The sequence below is a fragment of the Lipophrys pholis genome (genome assembly GCF_963383615.2).
Source record: "Lipophrys pholis genome assembly, chromosome: 2".
Lineage (NCBI taxonomy): Eukaryota > Metazoa > Chordata > Actinopteri > Blenniiformes > Blenniidae > Lipophrys > Lipophrys pholis.
The window spans coordinates 26,628,679-26,650,915 of NC_137636.1; the positions used below are offsets into that span (position 1 = coordinate 26,628,679).

The 22,237-nt window shown below is 38.5% G+C and overlaps 1 protein-coding gene across 1 annotated transcript; it reads right to left on the bottom strand.

Annotated features, from left to right (window-relative positions):
* Positions 1-1,648: 1,648 nt before the first annotated feature.
* On the bottom strand, positions 1,649-18,702 carry LOC308106599 (semaphorin-7A). The gene is made up of 14 exons (XM_080458442.1): positions 18,521-18,702; positions 16,094-16,227; positions 15,939-15,983; positions 15,763-15,861; positions 15,489-15,597; positions 14,820-14,927; positions 14,588-14,730; positions 13,739-13,917; positions 12,435-12,543; positions 12,136-12,328; positions 10,459-10,574; positions 9,910-10,055; positions 5,589-5,644; positions 1,649-3,823 (listed from the first exon to the last, which is right to left on the bottom strand). Exons 1-14 carry the CDS (start codon positions 18,618-18,620, stop codon positions 3,471-3,473), a joined length of 1,890 nt encoding a protein of 629 aa, XP_080314568.1. The 5' UTR covers positions 18,621-18,702; the 3' UTR covers positions 1,649-3,470.
* Positions 18,703-22,237: the final 3,535 nt, after the last annotated feature.

Consider the following 22,237-nt stretch of genomic DNA (forward strand, 5'->3'; position numbering starts at 1 on the left):
ATTTCCTTCAAGCTCTTTTCCTGAATTAAAAACTTAAAATACTCATGTAACTTTACACCTTTGTCCTCATCAAAATAAGATTTTTCTATACTGGTGTTATTCAATTCAATTCAACTTTATTTATATTGCACCAAATACAACGCAGTGATTTCTAGGTGCTTTTAACAGAGAAAAGAGAAAAACCCAACAAATCCACATGAGCAAGCAGATTTATTTGCGACTGTGGAAAGGAAAAACTCCCTCTAACAGGAAGAAACCTTTGCAGAAACCAGACTCAGAGGTGCCGGCTTTCTGCTGACCGGTTGGGATAGAGGGGAGGAAGGGATAGGATAGACAGAGAGATAGATTGGAGGGGGGAGATACAAACCTTGGACACACACTCTGGTTCGGGTAGAGAGAGAGGTGGGGGGGGGTTTGAAGCAGCCCTAACTGTAAGCTTTAGTAAATAGAAAGGTCTTGAGTCTCGTCTAAAAAGTAGAGACTATTTCAGCCTCCCTAACTGAAACTGGGATCTGGTTCCACATAAAAGGAACCTGAAAGCTGAAAGCTCTGCCGCCATTCTACTTTTAGAAAACGTAGGAACCTTCAGTAAGCCAGCACTCTGAGAACCAAGTGTTCTTCTGGGGAGATATGGGACTAACAGTTCTTTAAGATATTGTGGAACCTGGTTGTTAAGAGCTTTAAAAGTTAGACGGAGGATTTTAAATTCTGTTCTAGATTTAACAGGGAGCCAATGAAGAGAAGCTAATATTGGAGCGATGTGATCTCTGATGCTGGTTCTTGTCAGGACCCTCGCTGCAGCGTTTTGAAGACTTTTTAAACAGTTATTTGGACACCCTGATAATAGGGAGTTACAATAGTCTACTCCCGAAGTAACAAATGCATGAATTAGTTTTTCGGCGTCACTCTGAGTCAGTGTGTTTCTAATTTTGGAAGTATTACGTAGGTGAAAAAAAGGCAGTCCTGCAGATTTGTTTAATGTGGGAGTTGAAGGATAAATCCTGGTCAAAAATAACTCCCAGGTTCCTCACAGTGGTACTGGAGGACAAAGCAATACCATCTAGTGTTACTAGATCTTTAGATAATTTCTGTCTCAGATGTTTTGGGCAAAATATAACAATTTCAGTTTTATCCGAGTTCAGAAGCAGAAAATTACGGCTCATCCAAGCCTTTATGCCTTCAAGACAAGCTTCTAGTTTAGAAAGTTGGTTATTATCATCAGGTTTCATAGATAAATAGATTTGTGTGTCATCTACAAGTTAATCGAGTGTTTTTTTTTAATAATATTCCCTACAAGAAGCATGTATAAAGTGAAAAGTGTAGGACCTAAGACAGAACCCTGTGGAACTACATGTTTAACTTCAGTCTGGACTGAAGAGTTCTCGTGAACAAGAACGAAGTGGAACCTGTCTGATAAAAATGATCGGAACCAATTTAGTGCTGTACCTTTAAGCCCGACGATGTGTCCTAGTCTCTGAAATAGGATGTTCAATAGTATCAAATGCAGCACTGAGATATAACAGGAGCAGAACAGAGACCAGTGGTTATAGACAATATCCCATTGTTATAAAATGGCTGAACGGAATAATCCAAAATGTGTGATGTCAGATGCAGAATCAGCTGTTTAATCATGTTAAGTTACAAAGTGCAAAGTCAAGTCCTTTATTTATTTTTTAAATATTTCATAAAAGTACAAATTACAATAGAAGAGTTAAAACAGCACAATACAGTAAAGCAATAAGATAGACAACAATAAAACCAGGCACAGAGTCTCAAACTCCAACCTCTCCGCTCTCAACTCTTGAGTTCAAATCACTTTTGAACAGTAGGGTTCAGACCAGCGTTGTTACTTCTACACTCTCTCTCTGCTCTGCACTTGAACACAAAGCTGCGGCTTTATGCAAATCACCTATTTCACTCTATTTTCCCCCGCCTGGTAGAAGTCATCATTCATCGCGTTCCCCTCGCTCCACCACGCATCTTCTTCCTGCCCCACATTTTTGCATTTTTCACACTGCAGTTTCAGTACATGCGAGTTGTGAACAAGCAAACCATGTGAACATGCCGGCAAACTTTGTTTTAAACTGAATTTTGCCTCAAAAAGAGTCAACTGCATGGACATTTAGATGTCTGTTTCCTAACTTTTGAACATGGTTGTTTTTTTAGACCCTTTGTTTTGATACATATCCTTTTCCAGTGTATCTAATAGATGCATGCACTTTTGATGAGGTTTGACTGAAGCAGAGGGATTGCTGTTTAAAAGGATGTGAGGGGGATATTAAAGAGTTCATAGGGCTGAAATGTTTACGCCTCGATTCATGTTTTTCTGCACTACAGAACACAAATTGTCCCACTAAGGCATGTGAGATGAGACACCTTGTGGATCATCAGCAAACATGACCAGCCATCAAATCAACTGTTCATTTAACCTTCAGATTACAACGATCAGCTCAGATGTAACACAATTCATGACTGAGTTTCAAATCAGTCATCTTGCTTCTTCCACGTTAGTTACGGACTTACACAAAACACAGAATCCAGCTACTTCAAAAAAATGAGGTGCAAAAATCTGCAAGAGACTTCTGCTCTCTTTTTAAAGCACACAAAAAAAGAAGATGCCTCAACTTTGTTTCTCCATCTCAGCATTTCACAACATGACAAAGAGAATGAAGTCTGTTGTAATTCGAGGCTCTCCATCTGAGGTGGAGTTCAAGAGGAGGAAAGAAAAAGTGCTGCAGTTTAAGGTGCTTTGAGGAGTTTTCACAGAAGACAAACCGATGCATCAAACTCGTAGTGCAGGTCGATGATTTCCCAAGAAGAGAGAGAAATAAAAAGCCCCGATCTCATGTATGACCTGCATAGATATGGATTCAGTATTTGGCATCGTTACATTTCAGTTAATCAAGAAAAAGGAATCGATTGAGTTGACTACTCGTGTTACATTAAGACGGGTAGGAAGCTTGGGTTTCACAGTTTGTCACAGTTTTCTCTATCAGTCACACTACAGCGAACTGATGCTGCATGTAAACAAAGAGGGTGAACTGAAGGGTTGATGAAAATAACAGAATTAAAAAACATTTTTCATCTAAGTCATGAAATGCTATTTTTGAAGACCTCCTCAGTAATAAGTTAGAAATCAAATCCCCTCTAATACCTAAGGCACTTAATATATGCACACTCTGTTGGCACATTTCTATAGTGTAAATATAATATACTCTTATATTTACTTGGGGAAAATATTTACAAAACAACAACCAAGTGAGTTGAAGCATTAACGGATGCAAATATGGAATATTTGCATTGTTTTTCATGTTTAACAATGAATTTCACTCATTGAGAGTGTTTTTTGTTTTATGTGTCTGTCTTTGAAATGGTTTTAATACATTTGCGAGTGGCACATTCTAAAAAACAAAACAAAACAAAAAAAACCTCTGTAACAAACAAATGCATTTGAAATGCCTAAATCTGCACTAACAGGAAAAAGCCTTCATGAGAACGAGGACCAGACAAACCCAGAGCACCAGACCTGACTGATGGTTCGCCGCCCTGCCATGCACCCTCAGCTGGTACTGTGCCAGGACTTTGTGGTAGCCCTGTTCATCTGACGCGCACATGTAGATTCCCTCCAGCTCAGGACTCATGCTGTGGATCAGATGGACGCACTGCTCCTCCCTGGAGCTGCAGACTGTGATCTGGTCACCACTTCTCCAGGTATACTGGGCGTGATGGGACGACACCGGACAGGACAAGAAGTGCTTGGACTGAAAGGGAACGCTCACCGTGTTTTCACTTCCACGGAGAGCTATCGATCTGTGTACAAGTCCTGGGAAGAGAAAAGAAGAAGGTGTTCATTAGATTTCTCATGTTTGTTTTTTTTATTTGATCTAAAACTGGTTTGGTTTCTGTTTTTATTCCAGGCGTGACAGGCCACAGAGGCTGAATCCTCTCCTGCAGTGTGGGACTGGGGAGTCAGGAGACAATGTGGAAACATTTTCAAGTGAAAACGCAAAAACTTTCGCTGCGTTTTGAAACGGGGCCTTTGTCTCTTTAATAAACTCTTAACATGCAAACTCTGCACAAAACGCAATGGTAGATCGATAGAAATGATGCAAGTGAAGCAATCCTCAGCATACTGTAGAAGAGATGGCAGATAAGATGATTCTAATTCAAGGTTGTTTTTGTAACCGAATTATCAGGTATGATCGTGGGTGTAAAGTTATATTCAGAGGGTATATCTAGATACAGGTGTTTTTCTACTGCCATGTGTTCCCAATGTGCTCACGTCTACCTGAGGAGGAAGGCCTTAATATTAGCATGTCGACACTAAGGAATACAAGGGGGCTTACAAATAACAGGAAACAGCCTTTAAAAAAAAAAAAAAAAAAAAACGACTGACAGGCACTGTGGTGACTGCAAAGCTGAACGTACAGACCAGAAACACATTCAAAGCTGCAGACCTGAGCCAGTTTGAAGAGTGACTTTAAATTAGTCAGATTGTTTTCTTTTCAGAGAAGCAAATAGAAAATAAATGGTTTAAAAGCAAGACGTTTTTTTTATACATTATATATTATATATATTTTATAAAAGCAAGGCTTACATTATGACTACCCAATAAACAAAAAGGAGGGATTTTTTTGACTAACATGACTAACAAACATAACTAACAAACTAACATGATTCACCCATGAGGTGGAGGAGAAAAGAATTCAATGAAGTGAAAATTAAGATTCTACACATATACGGCGATGCACATAAAACTACAAGACAGGTGGTGGAGGGTTTATGCATCTTGCCGTTATTATTTTCATTTTTTTTTACTGTTTTACATTTAGAGTTTAGATCTGCTATGATATGCACATTAACAGAACGTTGAACCTGGTCTGTGACAAAAATCCACTTTAACCTAAAGAGGCGAGTCAAAAAGTGAAACTTCGGAGAATGGTGCGAACCAGGTTGATTAGTTTCAGCTTAAAGCAGGGATGGAGTGGAAGGACTTGGAGTGCAAGCAATAACTTTAGACAGTGTGATTATACAAGAGTAAATACACACCCGACAATGCTGCCACTCAAGAAGCAAAACATGCAAAACTAACATTTATCTCTGCATGCATGACCTACTTTCCACAGGCTGTATATAGGCTGACATATTTGTACTTCCTCTTACGTACAAGATGAAATGTGATGTGGCGAAGTCCGAACCAGGAAGGCTGAGCAATGCAGCTGGTAAACTGCCAATCATTATGTAGAATCCAATTTTAGGAGCATCATGCAAAACCAGTGATTAAATGTGCATGTGTTCAATGTGTGTGTAGGTACTCCGCTCACAGGTTTACACACACCACCTCACCTGTGGATGTAAATATTCCATGCCGCACATGTGTACGTTTTGTCCACTGCTACAATGTGGTTCAAATGATTGCTCAAAGGACAAATAATATTTTTTTAGAATTCAGATTTGGTTTCATCCTGCCGTTTTTTTAAGATGTGTAATTACAATACTGGATAGCTCAAAAACAAAGGCGCCTGTCCTGAAACTTTCCATGAACAATGTGGGAAGTTGAGAATGCAGTTGGTAGTCGGAGTTCATACCACGTGCTTCCTCACAGACAGCGGGGTCTCCTCTGGCCACATCCTGGAGAGAATGACTGAAAAACAAAGAGTATGCATGTCTGAGTTAAACTGCCCACACTTACTGGAGACATCTGACACTTAACCATCAGTGTTTTACTGGAGATACACAACTGTCAGTCGCAGAGTGGATTCTGAAAACTGATGCAAGTATTGCTAAACAAGTTTGTGATAAAGTCCAGGTTGTTTCTAATGTTAAGCATTTGTCTTATTGACTCCATAATGTGAGGAACGCCTGTTACCGTCTGTCTTTTGAGAGGAGATTGAGAGTTAAGAACAGTGGAGATCTTTATAGTGTAAGTATTAGCTATTGACAGTAACAATACGTTGGCAAAAAACAGAAGAACTGACCTGATCAGATCTGAAGTGAAAATCGCTTAATCTAATTCTATAGTAAAAATATAAACAGTTTGTTTGACAAACAATTAAATGAGAGATTTAGATTTATTAATTGTTTTTAGCAGATATTATCGAGAAAACTCATTTCAACAGTTTTTTTAAAATTTTCCCTGTAAAGTCCCAGCTCCTCTCTTCATTCTGCTCTCCAATATTGTGAGTGTGTAAATGAACATTTTTGTCACGATGAAAGCCTCACAGGTGCAATTTCACACAAAGGTTAACATCTTCCTCCTCTTTTGGCTTTTTAACATCGTAAACGTATCATTTCTTTAGCCTGTATTCAGAATGGAATCTAACTCACCATCATCAGTTAAAATCATCAGATCATCAATAAACGAAAAACCAACATATTGTCAAACATGGAAAAAAATATGCATGTGATCATTCTTTGTTGTGCTACTTGTCAATCCTACTATCTTTAATCACTTTCAGTACTACTTTTGGATTCCCAAAGCATCATATATGGAGGCAAAAAGTCAGAAGGAAACTAAAAGCTCAGATTAGAAAAAAGTACATTCCATCATTACAAGAATTTGAATGTTAAAGGTTTTATCTGCCTGATAGACTTTTGCTTCAGACCAAAATGTCCGTGTCAGGGCATTGAAAGGTAACATCAGGTGATCTCCAGAATAGAAAACACTGGGTTTAGAGTTGCAATGCTTGGAATGATATTTTACAACAAAATACCAGATTTGTACAAAGTGCCAGTGATATTAATAGTTTACTCCACTCGAATTAATCATGAAAACAAACAAAATATGACTCCTGAAACCTTTTGCAGGATGTGAAAAGAGGATGTCTTCAGGCCTGAAACACGCCCACGATGGATTTGTAACATTTGCAGGTCAGAACAAATGTTCGAGTTCCGTGACATTCCAAGACTTCTCTGAGAGTTTTAACTCTTTATGGAGCTCGGCGCCATGTCTGGTCACTTCCAGCTTCATTCTATTTCTTTAAAGGAAAACTATTACACGATATTAACGGGTAAACACATCAGATTTCTGACAAAAACATTTTTTATTTTTGGTAGGACTAAAATTAAGCAGAATTGTGAAAGTTTGTCTTTTGAAAACAACCAGTGAGAATTTCAACCTATTTATCTGAAATACGATGGTCACACACAACTTTTACCTTTTTTTTTTTTTTAACTTGCATTTTGGGCTTCTGTAACTCATTTCCCTTTTTGCAGTTATTGTGTTTCCCACCATGTCCTAATTTGTAGGAATTGTGAAGCATTTCCTGCTTTGTGTAGAAGCCTTGCCACCACAACAAAGACACAGGACATCTCTCAATCCCTTTGTTCCAGAAAAGGATGATGAAAAACTCTTGCCTAATCTGGATGTTCAAATCGTATTAAGGTGCGTCCTAAGGCCTCTGAATTTGGGCAGTCACTTGTTTGATTTGATGAAGCATGATCTCAGAAATGTCTTTGCGTGTGCGTTCACGCCTGTCTGAGTCGCAGATGTGTGTCCTCATTATATGTTTGAATCATCACAGCCATTCTCTATCAGTACTTCTTATTCTTTGATGTAGTAAACGAGCTGAAATCCTTATCAATCACTGACAGTCTGCCCATTGTTTCTCCCTGTGTTATCTGATACGTTATCAACTGATGTGTTATCAACACATCCACCTTGTAACCTTTTTACACAACGACTTTCACTTCCCAGGTTAAACTTCATGAGACAAAACGATAATGCTGTTTATTTGCAAAAGGTCAAATGTCTTGTCAGGAACAAAAGCCCCTCGCCCCCTCCTTCCTGGTTTCAACGTTGCTCAGTTCCCCCAGGGGTGGGTTTGCAAAGTCCTATATTATGACTGATTTCTCTATCATTTTCTTTGAAGTGCGCCTTTTTTAAATTATTACATCAAATGCAATAAAACTCCCGCAGAGATCAGTGACCTAACTGAAGCTCAGTGGAACAATCATTTCAATTGTGCATGAGTTCATCACACATACACACTCACTTCTGTTCTATTTTCAAACTGCAAATGTAAAGTGGGAATTTATTCATTATGAGACTACAGAACTCGCACACTTCTTCTTTAAGTGACTTAAAGGTGATGTACTTCACGCCACATGGAAAGTAAACTTGGTAACTATTTAAATCAAAGCCCATTTATGAGTGTGACAACCTGTTTAAGTAATGAAATTATAATATTTTACAGGAAAGTAGGCAAATCACTCTTCATAATGAACTTTTACTTGTCATGTTCGCACGTTACGTTCAGTATTTGAAACTTTCATGTTCAACAATAGTTATTGAAAGAAATATGAGAGGAAGAAAGAAAACAGGCTTGAGGTCACATGTTCATACAATACTAATACAATACCACCTTGTATAGCTTCTATTGTATTAGTATTGTATGAACACGTGACTGCAAGCCTGTTTACTTTCTTCCTCTCATATTTTTTTCAATAACTATTGTTAAACATGAAAGAATCATGTCTTTTGTAGTTTGTCCTATTTGGCTTGATGCAAACTGTATCCTTGACACAGACCGACCTTCAGTGGATATTCTTCTGTAGATTGAATTTGTGGCAGAATTGAAAATGTTGAAATTCCAGATAAATTAAAAAATGTCATATTGTGTTTTGAAATGGTTTAAAAAAAAAAAGGGGGGGGGGGGGTTAGAAGTCAACTGGATGGAGGAAGAGCTCGTGATTAAAAAAATTGGTGGTGAAAATGTCTCTAACGTGACTTACAGGATGCAATTATCAAAACGTTGCTCCATATTGGAGGCGTGCTGCAGTTAAAGCAGGAAGCATGGCCACATTACTCATGACAAAGCCTGATGACAAAACACAAAATACCACGAGCGTGCCACATAAACTGAAGTTACCTTGAACTTTTTTGTCATTGATTGGAATATGTAAACGAATCACTCAGGTCTAGTTGACACGGGACACATTTATATTGCCATTAGAAATAACATGGCTCATGAACACGTAAGGGATTATAAAAGTATGTGAGCTGCACCGATGAAGAATTCTCTGACTCTTCTGATACTGATATATAGTTTTGAAGTAATTTGTTGGAAAGAAAAGTGTTACCCATGACTTATAAAACTAAACCATCGGTCTCTTTTAATACTTGGAAACAAAGGAATTGTCCTGTGCAGTTTTTCATATACCAGAACCATTTTTTTTCTGTTTTGTGTGATTCTGCCGATTTCATACAAATTACCACAAACAAGACAAAGGACTCTGGTGGCTTAAAGCCAATGTGTTTTCTTTAAGGGAAAATCTTCATATATTTCTCACTCTGCTTTGAAGCTTTATTGTAGCCGACTGGAAAGGGACCATTTCTCTGGAAACCTTCCAGAAATGTGAAATACAGGAAAACAGGCCGCTCGGACTGGCAGTTACGTGCACCATTAATAAGCATTAAAGATCAATGCGTCTTACACACCAGTGCAATTTTTTCCCCTTTCAATGTTTTGACAGATGCAACTGATAGCCCTGAAAGACTCATGTACATTTTTCTACTAAGAGCTCATATTTTAATGTTAATATAAATTCAGAATTATTGTGTTCAGGGGCTCGAGTCAGACCTCCTGGCAGAGTTTTGTTCAATGTCAATGAATAGCATTTAGTGGTATACCAATGAGTTATTGTTATAACAATAACTCATTGCCTTGTAACATTTGATGGAAAGATAAAGCTTGGGGATCTGATGAAACAATCCCCGGTGCTCCTCAAAGAGAAGAAGAATCTTTGAAGAGCAGATGTAGAAACACATAAAAACCATCTGTGCAGCAGAGTTATTATTTATTATTCTATCATGCAGATGCCTGATCTGTGGCCCCATCCTGAGCCCCTTTTGTGATGGGTAAAATCAAATGATGAAGTTAAAGGTGTGTTGTTACACTGAGGACTTACTGTGTTTCAGATGTGCAGAGGCCATCCTTCCAGCCACAGTAGGGATCTCTGGATAAGATACAATCCTGGCAGGTGTTTCCATACCGACCACAGCCGACAACATCAACCTGGACTACTTCATGTCTGGTGTTGATGTAGAGCTTTTTCTGCAACAACAAGTTTGAAGTTTCCTTTGCAATCCAATAACAAGTGAAGCCCGCACTGGTATTGCAATATTGGGGGCAGCAGGTTCAATCCCCCATCTGTCTATATGCCGAAGTGTCAATGAGCAAAGCACTAAACCCCAAACTGCCAAACCTGCTCCAAATGGACTGATGACTTGCATGGCAGCCGCCTCCCGGTGTGTGAATGTGTGTGTGAATGGGTGAATGTGACTAACGTTGTGATAAAGTGCTTTAGGGGCTGTTGAATTAGTGGGAAAACGCAATTGATAAGTCAAAATCGATAAATAAATCCACACATCTCTAACTAAAGCCGTTACACCACTGAAAGTCTCCCACCCTCATGTGTGCGGGGGGCAAAGCTTGTGTCGGGGGTGTTGTTACTCACAGAGGAAGTGTGCAAGATGAGATTTTCAATGTGGGCTGTTTGGTTGAAGGGTCGGTACTCAGCAATGATAAAGGTCTTGTTTTCATTCTCCACCGCTTTATGAATTCTTCCATTATCTATTGGGAGGATGAATAAAGAGGAAATATGATTAAGCACTCAAACTCACCACTCCTTAAACTGCCCACTCATATCTGTCCCATTAATATATGAGTCTTAATGCAAACACGCCTCATTTTACTAACACACCGGAAAGTCTGATCAGTACTGTCCACATTGCCTCATAAATCGAGAAGGTGATTCACATTATTGTCGGCGTGTAACAGTAATACAAATAGGATGGGCTTTTAGTGTAGCCATCACACCACAATGATGAAATTGTTTTGCTTGTAAAAGTTGGCTGATCAAATAACAGGAGGTATAAATCATGTTTTTTCTCACGAGGTGGTTCCATGTGATGCTCTTCCTGCAATTGTGGAAACTACATTAAACCTAAAATCAAAACCAAAACCCTGCTCAGAGTCATGAGAAACCGGCCCAATAAAATACAAAAACTCTCTCTGCTGGAAATTTACTGCAACAGAAAATTCAAATCTGGATATCAAATACAGGCTAGTTAAAAGGTCAAATTTTCAATGATTTGGGCAAAACGTTAAAATGGTGCCATCAAAACTGGAAACTTTCGTGAGAAGCCCCACATGAAGTGACACCTTACACCTACATATTCCCTTCAGTGGCTCATCCCTACTCTCTACAACCCCGTCTGATTCAGCTGTAACATTTACAGAGATCCTCAAGGGACAGGACTGCCTTCAAATGAGATGCAGACTGTTGCTGAAGTTGCTTGTTTTCTGTCATCATTTGCTCAAACTCTCAAAATCATGTTCCTCTTTTGTTGTCGCCTCTTTGTTAATTCATGTTCCTGCTTCATGTTACCATCTAGACAGAGCTGCTCAGGCTGGTTTAATCTAGAAAATCACGTTACTGTCTAGATAGAGCTGCTCAGGCTGGTTTATTCTAATAACAGTTGGAAAGTGTTTGGATCAGTGTGATAACTGCAAATAATATATGTAGCACAATATATGTCCCCACCCAACTTCTCTTCTCTTCTCTCTCTTCTCTTCTCTCTCTCTTTGAGCATTCCCCCCCCGGTTGTGGATGGAAGCCATGCCAACTTCTAATAAAGGCAGCAACAGGAGGAGACTCCCGGTCTCTCCCTGTTGCAAGAGCAAAACCTGTTCTGACTCCAGAAGGCTCTCAATCACATAATATTGTTTGCCCAAGCTGGCGAACAGGACAAGGGTGAAAAAAGAAAAGAAAAAGACGAGATGCAGACTGTTGATAGTATCCACTTCTAAGGTGGGGGCTTTATTTACAGCCCAAATGAAGTCTGTAGAGCAAGTCTGGATGTTTTATTTTCCCAAAATACATTCGACATTTTAGAAAATGCCAACTCAAAGTGGGAACGTCAGCTTGCTTGATTAATCCATTGACAAGTCATGTTAATGGAGAACTGAGGATTTCAGCATCCTCAGCAGTGATCACTTTACACAGGGAAGATTTATTAACATGAATCAGAGAGGACATGGTTTGATAATCGACCTTCATTTGGTACATTTGAATCACTGGGAAATGTAGGTAACTTTACAGCACAGGGTATGAGCTGTTAGTATCACTCACTCAGAGAGAGGAACATGACTGCGTTCGAACTGCCCTTCTGTTGGGAACTGTCGACGCAGATGTGAGTGTAGTTGTGGTGACTGAAGAGAAGAGGGTCCGACTGGTCCACAGGCCGGACCCAACCCTCCATCTCTGAAGTCTTGTCAATCATCTCGAGAATGTCCGAGGTGAACTTGCTGCTGTCTGAAACACACTGGAAAAAGACGCAAGTAGGTTCAAGAACTTTAACGCATTTGCTTATCTGCCCTGTGGCCTGCCTGATTTAGAACCATGTTTAAAACCAGCGGTGACGTTCCTACATTTCTGGGTCTTTTGGCGGTGGTCTCAGGACTTTGACCTTTGAATGATGAGGTCATGAAGACGTTATCAATGTCACGGATGGTGTAGACACACACAGCACTCATTCCCCTGCAGGAAAAACACAAAGGTCAGCAGGTTTACGAAACAGTCAGACAGCAAATTGTAGTTGCGTTGCGGAAAAAAACATGGATGGACACAGCTGAGCAGACAAGACAACCCCGGGGATGAATAAACGACAGAGCAGCAGGAAAGGATCCCAAAATACATTGTTAGTACAAACAACTGTAATCTAACGCAATCACGTGGAAGCTTGTGTAAAAGCATAGTCAACGTTGTTATGTTAATGTTAATTAAATGTTAATTACTTCATCAGATTTATTTACACGTAAAGTTTTGAATGTTAAATGCATCATTTTCTTTTCTAATATGAGATTTTAGCCAAAGACGGTTTCCAATCTTGTCATTTAAGATAAATGGCCAAATATTAATGTTTGACGATTTTTCCCAACATGTTTGCAATTTTACTTTTTTATCTTTGTGCTTGCTGGTGTACTACAAAGTGGTATACTGTGCTGATCTTGACCTCGAAAGTTCTCAGTAATGGTACTAAAGTGTTGAGAGGTTAACTTCAGTCATTGGGAAATGTTCCACTTAGTTTTTTTAACCATTGCCAAATTACTTAAGTGTTTTGTTCCTGTATCAAAACCTGAGCTGTGTTATTGTATTAAGAAAGAAAATGGGCTTATATTCCTCAAATACAACACAACTTCTCATGTTCTCCTCCTGATGCGGTTTAGTTATACTGCTCATCCCTCTGAAATGATTTCAACATCATGACATTGTGGTTTTAACTATTTTCCTAGACACTGAGTTGTACTGAAAGGTCAAGTATGTCAGTCTCCAGACTATTCTCCTCTATTGCCTCCTGACCTCTTTGCAAGATCTTTTGTCCCTGTGTCATCATGGTTTGTGGATTTTTTTCTCCTCCGTGGTTTGGTTGAATTAGTTGACATTATAAGTAACTTCGCCGTTTAAGACTCAACTACCGCAGTCAAGTCATTGTGGTTTTAACTTTGATCTTTTATCACGACTACCAAAAACACTTCTGACGGTCAATCAAAAAAAAGACTGCAAGGACGGGTCATTGCTCAGTCTGCAATCTATCTTTGGGTGAAGCATGTGATGAAGCATGTGATTTGATCACACAAAAACAGAAATATTAAACATATGCAGTTAAAAAGTACTTAACTCATTATTTTCATAATGTGAGGGCAAAAGCCGTGTTTTTAGCAATGAGTCCTACCATTCGTTTCTGAAGAGTCCATAGATCTTGGTGTCTTCCCAGTGTTCTGCATGAACAGTAGCTGTGTCTACAAGCTCAGAAAATATCTGTTGCCTTTCATGGTCTCCACAGAACAGTCGGGCATTCAACTTGGACGTCCACCGCAACTGCAGGCGGTTCTTGGGACCACCGACATCCGACTGGAATCAACGTTAGGCAACAAAGTGTTACACACACATAATGATCACGATTGGATTCTTAAGTGAATAGGACAGTGGTTTCAGCGAGGTGCAGCAGCGGCAGCAGCAGCAGGAGAAGAAATCTCAATATCAGGGGGAATCACTTTTCAAGTCGGGAGTTTCTTAACTTTTGGGAAGAAATCATGATAAAATTGAATACATTGAGGGTGAAACTGTTATCTACAATGTACATTTTTATATCTGAATTCATTTGGGGGGGCGTAATGAAAACTAATAAAAAGAGAAAAGCTTTTTTGCTGGAACATAGGTGTAACAGTAGACATGGAAGGAAAACCTCAAGTAAGGAAGACCTTGCATGGCAGCTGCCTCCATGGGCGTGTGAACGGGTGAATTGGATGTGATTGACAGTGTGAAGTGTTTTGGAACTGCTCAAGCTGTGGAAAAGCGCTATACTGTACATAAGTGAAATCCATTTACCACTAACAGCAGTAAACGATATTATCTCATAATGTAAAATGACAAACTCATTCATGAATGACTCCATGCAATGAGACAATATCTGCAGTGTGGCACTTGGACAATGTGGTTAAAGAAGTCACACTGTGAGATTCCCTGGGATAGGTTTTCATGTGAAGCTATTTTAAATTCTACATTACTAATCAGGCCTTACCATGCAAACCTGGGTCACAAAGGAGATCCACATCTCTCCGTCCAGTCCAGCGTCTCTGTTCCTCTGTTTATAGACGGCGTACACTCTGTCCTGTAAGGGAGTGTCCTTCCGCCTACTGAGCACCAAACCTGCATAGTGCTGCTCTGAAAGGCAATGAAGCAAAGGACAGAATTATTGTTGAACTAACAATTACTTAACCAAACAAACCTTGTCAGGACTCTTCCTCTCGTACCTTCATCATGGGTCGCAGGCATTACTCTTCTGCTTCCAAACTTGTAAATGCCAACACTGTTTTGAGATCCGGAGTATGCCATGAAGAGATCAGCGCTTTGTTCGAATTCTGGATCAGAGAGACATTGAAAGTTAGACGGGGAAGGTGGAAATATAAGCAAGAACGTTTTGGTGAAATGAAAACAACGTTCTAATTGTTGATCTGAGTGAAGGGTTCCAGCAGCCTGCAACCCTGCAAAGGATTAAACAGTATAGAAGATGGATGCATATGAGTTGATAGAAGAAAAAAATTTGTTAATGATCTTGTTGAATGGAGGATGACAAATTAATTCTTTGGCGTTAAAATTGGCCACCACAGAGAAATCTGAAAGTAGGAAGTTCATCCATCCATGTATTTTCTATCAGGTCTTCATCGAGTGACCAGTGATCGCAGCTGATTCTGGCTAAAATACACCCTGGAAAGGTCTCTGGCTCGCATCCAAGAGCAATTTAGAGTCCCCAAAGACTCCAAAGGACTCAAAGATAATCCATGCACGCACAGGGAAAACTTGCAAACTCCACTTAAAATGAGCCCCCCCCCCCCCCCCCCACAGTGACTTAACCCCAACCCTGGTGTACAGCACAGTGGGATTTCATCAGTTTCCATAATGTTGCATGTAGAAAAACTCACCCACAAGTACCGAGTGCTCACTTTCCTTGCCGATAAAGCCTTCAATGCTTTCTTTTATGCCCCTCATTTTTTCACGGGACGTGCAGGAGAGCGACGGCCCCGAAATATCCTGCACAAAACCACAACATCACTATTCTCTATGACATGTTACTTCTAGATACAAACCAATACACAGGATGTTTGAGGTGTTTCATTGTAAAGCAGAAATAACTCGTCACCAAGAAACACCACTACCTTGTTAGAGTAACAGCAGTTCTCAGTATGAGTATCCTACCATGTCACAGCACAGTGTTTCTATGCCGTCAGTTCCACAGACAAACACCAGGCTGGAGTTTTCCCTCTGGTGCACCACCGTCATCCTATACTCACAATTCTAAACAATGAGAGGAGGAGTTTCACATGATATTTCTTCAACATCGCAACATGCTCTGCTTTTTTTACTCTACTCACAACGTCATGGCATTCATTCCACTGCACCTTCCTTTCTACAGGATTCTGTGGACAAACCAGGCAGCGGTATTACTTCACCGCATATCGGCTCACTTCAACCCATTCAATGGTGATTCAGTGTGTCAGTGCGTGGCTGTACTGCAGGCATTTACTACCTTTTGGTTTTTTTTAAAGTCGTAGAAATTTAGATGAGTTTGTCCCACAGCTGTGACCATGTCTGGCTGGTTTCTGAGCAGAAGACGTACAGGAGCCTGGTGTTCAGGTGAAGGTGACCTTTTAAATGTCGTTTCTATGAAAAACATTGAAAAAGACACAACACACCTTAAATTCTTAGAAAGCAGTTAAAAAAAAAAAAAAAAAAAAAAAAAAAGATTCAGACCAGAACATCAACAAATGGATGTATTGCATCATGAAGACATCTTTTAACTTTCAGGACCCTCGGATCATCCTAATCCTGCTTCAGTGAGATGCAACTGACTCAACTGTTGACTAGACTTTAGTAAGGTAGTGACTCACTTTGATGATTCTTACACTTTCAAGTTTTCAACATTACTTTACCAGACGTATTAACACACCCAGATGCCTTCTCATCATCAGATCACCGCTTCTTGAAGCATTGCCGAGAAGACAGCATGTGTTGTTTTGAATAGATTTTAAAAAAAAAGAATGATTTGACTTTAGTTCCCCTTTTCATCAGGGGATGAACTAACATAACACTTAGCTGCACAGTACCATTTATCTCAAATCAAATGCACTATTTTCTATTGGTTATTGCCTGTTGACAACAGCTGTTATCATGAGCACCTTGCAATGTAATAAAACATCAGGGAGTCTGACATTTGACCAAAATGTACAAGCGGTTTGTGACAGACTATGTGCAGAATTAATGGTTGGATTGAGACAATCTGGTTGAAACACTGTGAGGTGATTTCTAATATTAGTTGGTGAGTTGTGAAGAACGAGATTAAAAAAAGACAAACAATTTGCACATAAAACAATGCCAAATTAAAGCAATGGAATGAAATGTAGAAAATAGAAACTCTACTGCAGATACCGCAGCGATTGATTTAGTTTGACTACATTTATTAGGTGCAGGTATTTTTTGATTCAAATCAATATTGTATAATAAATATGTTTGTGTTTCATGGCTTCGGGCATGAAAGAGTTATATCAGTGACTAATATTTAAACGTGGTAGCTTCAAAGAGTTAAATGAACTTTTAAAGAAGTTACTGGAGGGTTGTTGGATATGTACTCAAAACTGGTTCCTCACCACCAGACAGCAGCGATAACAAAGTGTGAAACAGAAAAAAACACACTGCAGTAAGAGACGGGAAGACGGTAGATTGTAAAATAAAAAGCTGAAGTAGAACGGTCATGCTGTTAGCAGTGTGAAAACCGCTGTGTGTGTGTGTGTGTGTGTGTGTGTGTGTGTGTGTGTGTGTGTGTGTGTGTGTGTGTGTGTGTGTGTGTGTGTGTGTGTGTGTGTGTGTGTGTGTGTGTGTCAGGATGAACAGAAGGCTTCATATGTTTTAGCAGCCTCAGGTTTACAATACATGACCTGTGTCATGAGCAGCATTTGGTCAATCAATAAACATAAATACTTTACAAAGAAACTACATACATTTAGGATGAATTACTGCATTCAAAGAGAAATTTACTTCATTACACTCTATATTCAGAAATAAATATGTGTTTTGTTATCACAAAAAACAGTTGCTTACAGGCGTTAGTAGAAATATAAGACACCTAAGATTGAGGTGTTATTTATAAAGCATGTCAGCATAATTAGAAATAATACGTTACACATTAAACTTCAATAAAAGGTATTAGTTTCAGCAGGAGTCGGTGTGTATCAAGGGAAAAGGGAAAAGAAAAGCTCACAAAACACTTCCTGCAATGCATGAAAGTACTCAAAGGTTTAAGAACATCAACATGTAATATATCATCATCACAATAAAAAGGAAATCATACAGGGAAGAAGGGGGTCTGGAACAGATGAGGTTGATTTATTCCAACAAGTCTATATATAAACCTAGATGGTTTTATTTAACTATATCAAAAGGTAATGTTAGCACCAAATATCAAATTCATTTGATTTAATTTAAGATACAATTTAATATTTGTTAAAACCAAGGAACTTTTTAAGTATATATTGTTGAAAACTGAAGCAAGTGCACCAATAATATAACATACTAATTTTAAAACTTATTGCTGTATGGAATATACAGTGCAACTATATTTAGTCTCACCAGCTCTTAGAGTGATCTATTATTAAGTCCCCACGTCCCCAGCTTTGATCACTCACAGTATCTGTAGAATCAATGTGTTTCTAACTAAGGAAACATCAAAAACCATCACAATCATCTTGGAATGAACTTTCCAATGAATCTCCCTCGTCTTTGTTAATTCTAATATTTCGAATTTTTACAGACTTACACGGAAGTAAACTGAGACCAAACACTGTGGTTCACCTTCCTCTAACTCTACACGGTTAGGGGAAGGTGAGGTTTGTTCCTCTTGCCTATTGATTTATTGGAGACAGCGAAACAGTTTGTGTTTCAGAATAAAAAAAAATCCTACCCTTGTTTGTGAAAACCATTCTCGGATGAGGGGTTGAATTCGCCTCAGTCACAGTGTTCAGACAAGACAACAGTAAATAAACTGTCAGTGCGTGTGCCATTTCCCTCAGCTGTCAGCTAACACACACACACAAACACACACACACGCACACACACACACGTTCACACAATCGAACTGAAGGAGGCATTGCGCACCGAGAGTATTCTGCCTGTAGAGACACCTCCTCTTAGAGGAACAGCCAGTCAGGAGCGACTGGTCATCAGGGTCAGGTTGTGTACAGGTTCTTCCCTGTATGAATTATTGATGATGATATATTACGTGTTGATGTTCTTAAACCTTTGAGTACTTTCATGCATTGCAGGAAGTGTTTTGCGAGATTTCCCTTTCCTACCCCTGCTGAAACTAATACCTTTTATTGAAGTTTAATGTGTAACGTGTTATTTCTAATTATGCTGACATGCTTTATAAATAACACCTCAATCTTAGGTGTCTTATATTCCTTCTAACGCCTGTAGCAACTGTGTTTTTGTGATAACAAAACACATATTTATTTCTGAATATAGAGTGTAATGAAGTAAATTTCTCTTTGAATGCAGTAATTCATCCTAAATGTATGTAGTTTCTTTGTAAAGTATTTATGTTTATTGATTGACCAAATGCTGCTCATGACACAGGTCATGTATTGTAAACCTGAGGCTGCTAAAACATATGAAGCCTTCTGTTCATCCTGACACACACACACACACACACACACACACACACACACACACACGCACACACACACACACACACACACACACACACACACACACACACACACACACACACACACACACACACACACACACACACACACACACACACACACACACACACACACACACACACACAGCGGTTTTCACACTGCTAACAGCATGAACTTTCTACTTCAGCTTTTTATTTTACAATCTACCGTCTTCCCGTCTCTTACTGCAGTGTGTTTTTTCTCTGTCGGGCTGAGCTCCGCCTGGTGTCATCAGAAAGGACTGCATGCAAAGTATGATACTGATTCTTTAAGATTATCTACAATATTTTCTTGTCTGTGAATACAACTTCCTCTTATATAGCACATAATTACTGTGTGAGGACTGCACTTGCCCTTGTTGATTTGCATTGTATTGCTTTTGTCTTTTCCAGACGGCTTGACTGGAATTACTGGAATTGACATTAAATACAATGACAAAAAGCAAATGGAACAGACAAAGACAAAACAGGAGAAGCATTGACAAAATGAAATAAGCAAAGACAAGGTAGAAAAACAATATGACCACCTTTGTATATTTTTTTGTATTATTGATTCTTTTTATATTTCCATGTTTATTTCCTTTTAATTTTGGCATAACACCAGCGGTAGCTTTATGGTGCACACACCAAATTTAATAGTTTTACAGGCCCCAAAGTATCTCTGGGTCAATTTTCAATTAGAATCTCTGTATCATTTTCGAAAGAATGTGGTCCAGTTTGCTGAAAACAATTTCATTTTCTATGAATATTTGGTACAATAAGCCTGTACAGTACTGTCAGTGTGATTTATGCTTGCAAGTTGCAACTGAGGTGTACTTGAAGGCACCATGAAGCTCCCGTCCATAGATATTATAATACACATTATGTCTACATACATCCATACATTAAGACTATGCGCCTGTCGGCATTACCGTAATAAGCAATGTAAACAGACATTCTTGTTTAATGCGCAGATGGCATTACTCCAGTAATCCAGTAATTCCATTGGTCCCATATAAACAGTAACAGCATAGTCAGAAAAATGGAATGAGTAAACGACCCACAAACATTAGGAATTTCTGGCAGATAAAGGAAGCATACACCTATTTCATATTTGGTGCTATTTTGAGATTAGATTAATTTCATGAAAAATATTTATGACTTTCATTTGGTACCACTGGAGGGAACTCGTGTACCACCCACAGTTTGAGTAGCAAATATTCAAAGCCAAAAGAGAAGAATGAAGGGCTGTGGGGGTTTGTAAAGTGTTTTGTTTATACATATTTCATTTCATTTCCAAATTTATTTCGAGCTACACAACACAGGCATAAAAGCCAGAAAAAAATACAACAAAAGAAAAAATAATATCAACACTCTAGCTCGAAAAGGAGTGGGAAGAAGACAAGCTTATTAACTCCCACCCCTGTTCATAAACTTAAATAATAATGATAATGTGGCTGCTACAATAACACTGTTAAAATAAAACAGAAAATAAAACAACAACAAAAACAGCCAAGACATATAGTCTATTAGATAATGTATGATATTACTAATACAATATAATCACTTAGTTATTTCTTGTTAACTGAATTACATGTTATATCCTCTTACAATAATAACAACCATAATGATAAAAATAATGATACCAATAACAATAATAACAATAATAACAACTGCAATAGTATAATAGTAATAACAACAATAGACTTCATCATTATCTAGATCTGACCATTAAAGTATTAAAGTATACATCACTTTGTAACACCCATTAGTAATCAAGTGCCCATTTCCTCCTTCTGGTATTTTGACCATACTATTTTTTTATATCTTGATTTGAATTGATGAATATTTGGACATTGTTTGTGCTCTACTCCCAATTTGTTCCAGAGTTTAACTCCACATGCAGACACACACATACTTTTCCTCGTGGAAGACACTGCTTGAACCTTAAAGTTATCACACCCCCTCAGGTTATATCCCCCTTCTGTGCGTGCAAAAAGCATTTGTATTCTTGCAGGTAGCACATTTTTATTAGCTTTAAACAGAAGTTGGGCAGTAGAGAATTCAACTAAATCATGCAATTTTAACATTTTAGACTGCAAAAATAATATCTTAGTGTGATCACAATATCCTACTTTGTGTATAATTCTTACAGCCCGTTTTTGGAGTATAACAAGGGGGTGTAATGAACTTTTATAGTTATTGCCCCAAACTTCTATACAATAATTTAGATATGGCAAAACTAACGAACCATATAATAGAAATAATGCATTGTAATTTAAGAAAAACTTGGCTTTATTAATGATTGAGATGCTTTTGGAGACTTTACCTTGTATGTGACTTATGTGTGGTTTCCAGCTTAATTTACTGTCAATGGAGACTCCTAAGAATTTAATTTCTGATACTGTATCTAAAACTACACCGTCTATAATTACTGGGTCTGGTTTTCCATTATAATTACCAAAAAACATTACTTTTGTTTTGTTTAAGTTGAGGGACAATTTGTTAATGTCCATCCATGTTTTTAATTTCCTTAGTTCACAGTTTAGAGTAGTTAATAAATTACTATAATTGTCATTAGAATAGAAAATGTTTGTGTCGTCTGCGAAAATAACAAATTTTAATAATTTTGACACATTAAAAATGTCATTAATGTATAAATTGAACAACTTTGGGCCTATGACAGATCCCTGTGGGACCCCACAACCAATGTCCAAATATCCTGATGTGAATTCCGCCATCTTCACATACTGTTGTCTCCCAGTTAAATAGCTTTGAATCCAACTCAAAGCCACTCCCCTTATGCCACATCTGTCTAATTTTTTTAATAATATAGAATGATTAAGTGTATCAAATGCTTTTTTCAAATCAATAAATACTCTAGCTGCATGTTTCTTTCCCTCTAAGCTATTGGTAATCTCTTCTATTGCATCGATGATGGCCATTGAAGTTGAC

What these genes read in the sequence shown, in the direction of transcription:
- LOC308106599 (XM_080458442.1), bottom strand. Translation starts at nt 18,620, where the DNA reads ATGGCACACGCACTGACAGTTTATTTACTGTTGTCTTGTCTGAACACT. An exon ending in ACTTTAAAAAAAACCAAAAG is followed by an intron (nt 15,984 to 16,093) that starts GTAGTAAATGCC and finishes GTTTGTCCACAG; the next exon opens with AATCCTGTAGAAAGGAAGGT. An exon ending in TGTCTGTGAGGAAGCACGTG is followed by an intron (nt 3,824 to 5,588) that starts GTATGAACTCCG and finishes TTCTCTTCCCAG; the next exon opens with GACTTGTACACAGATCGATA.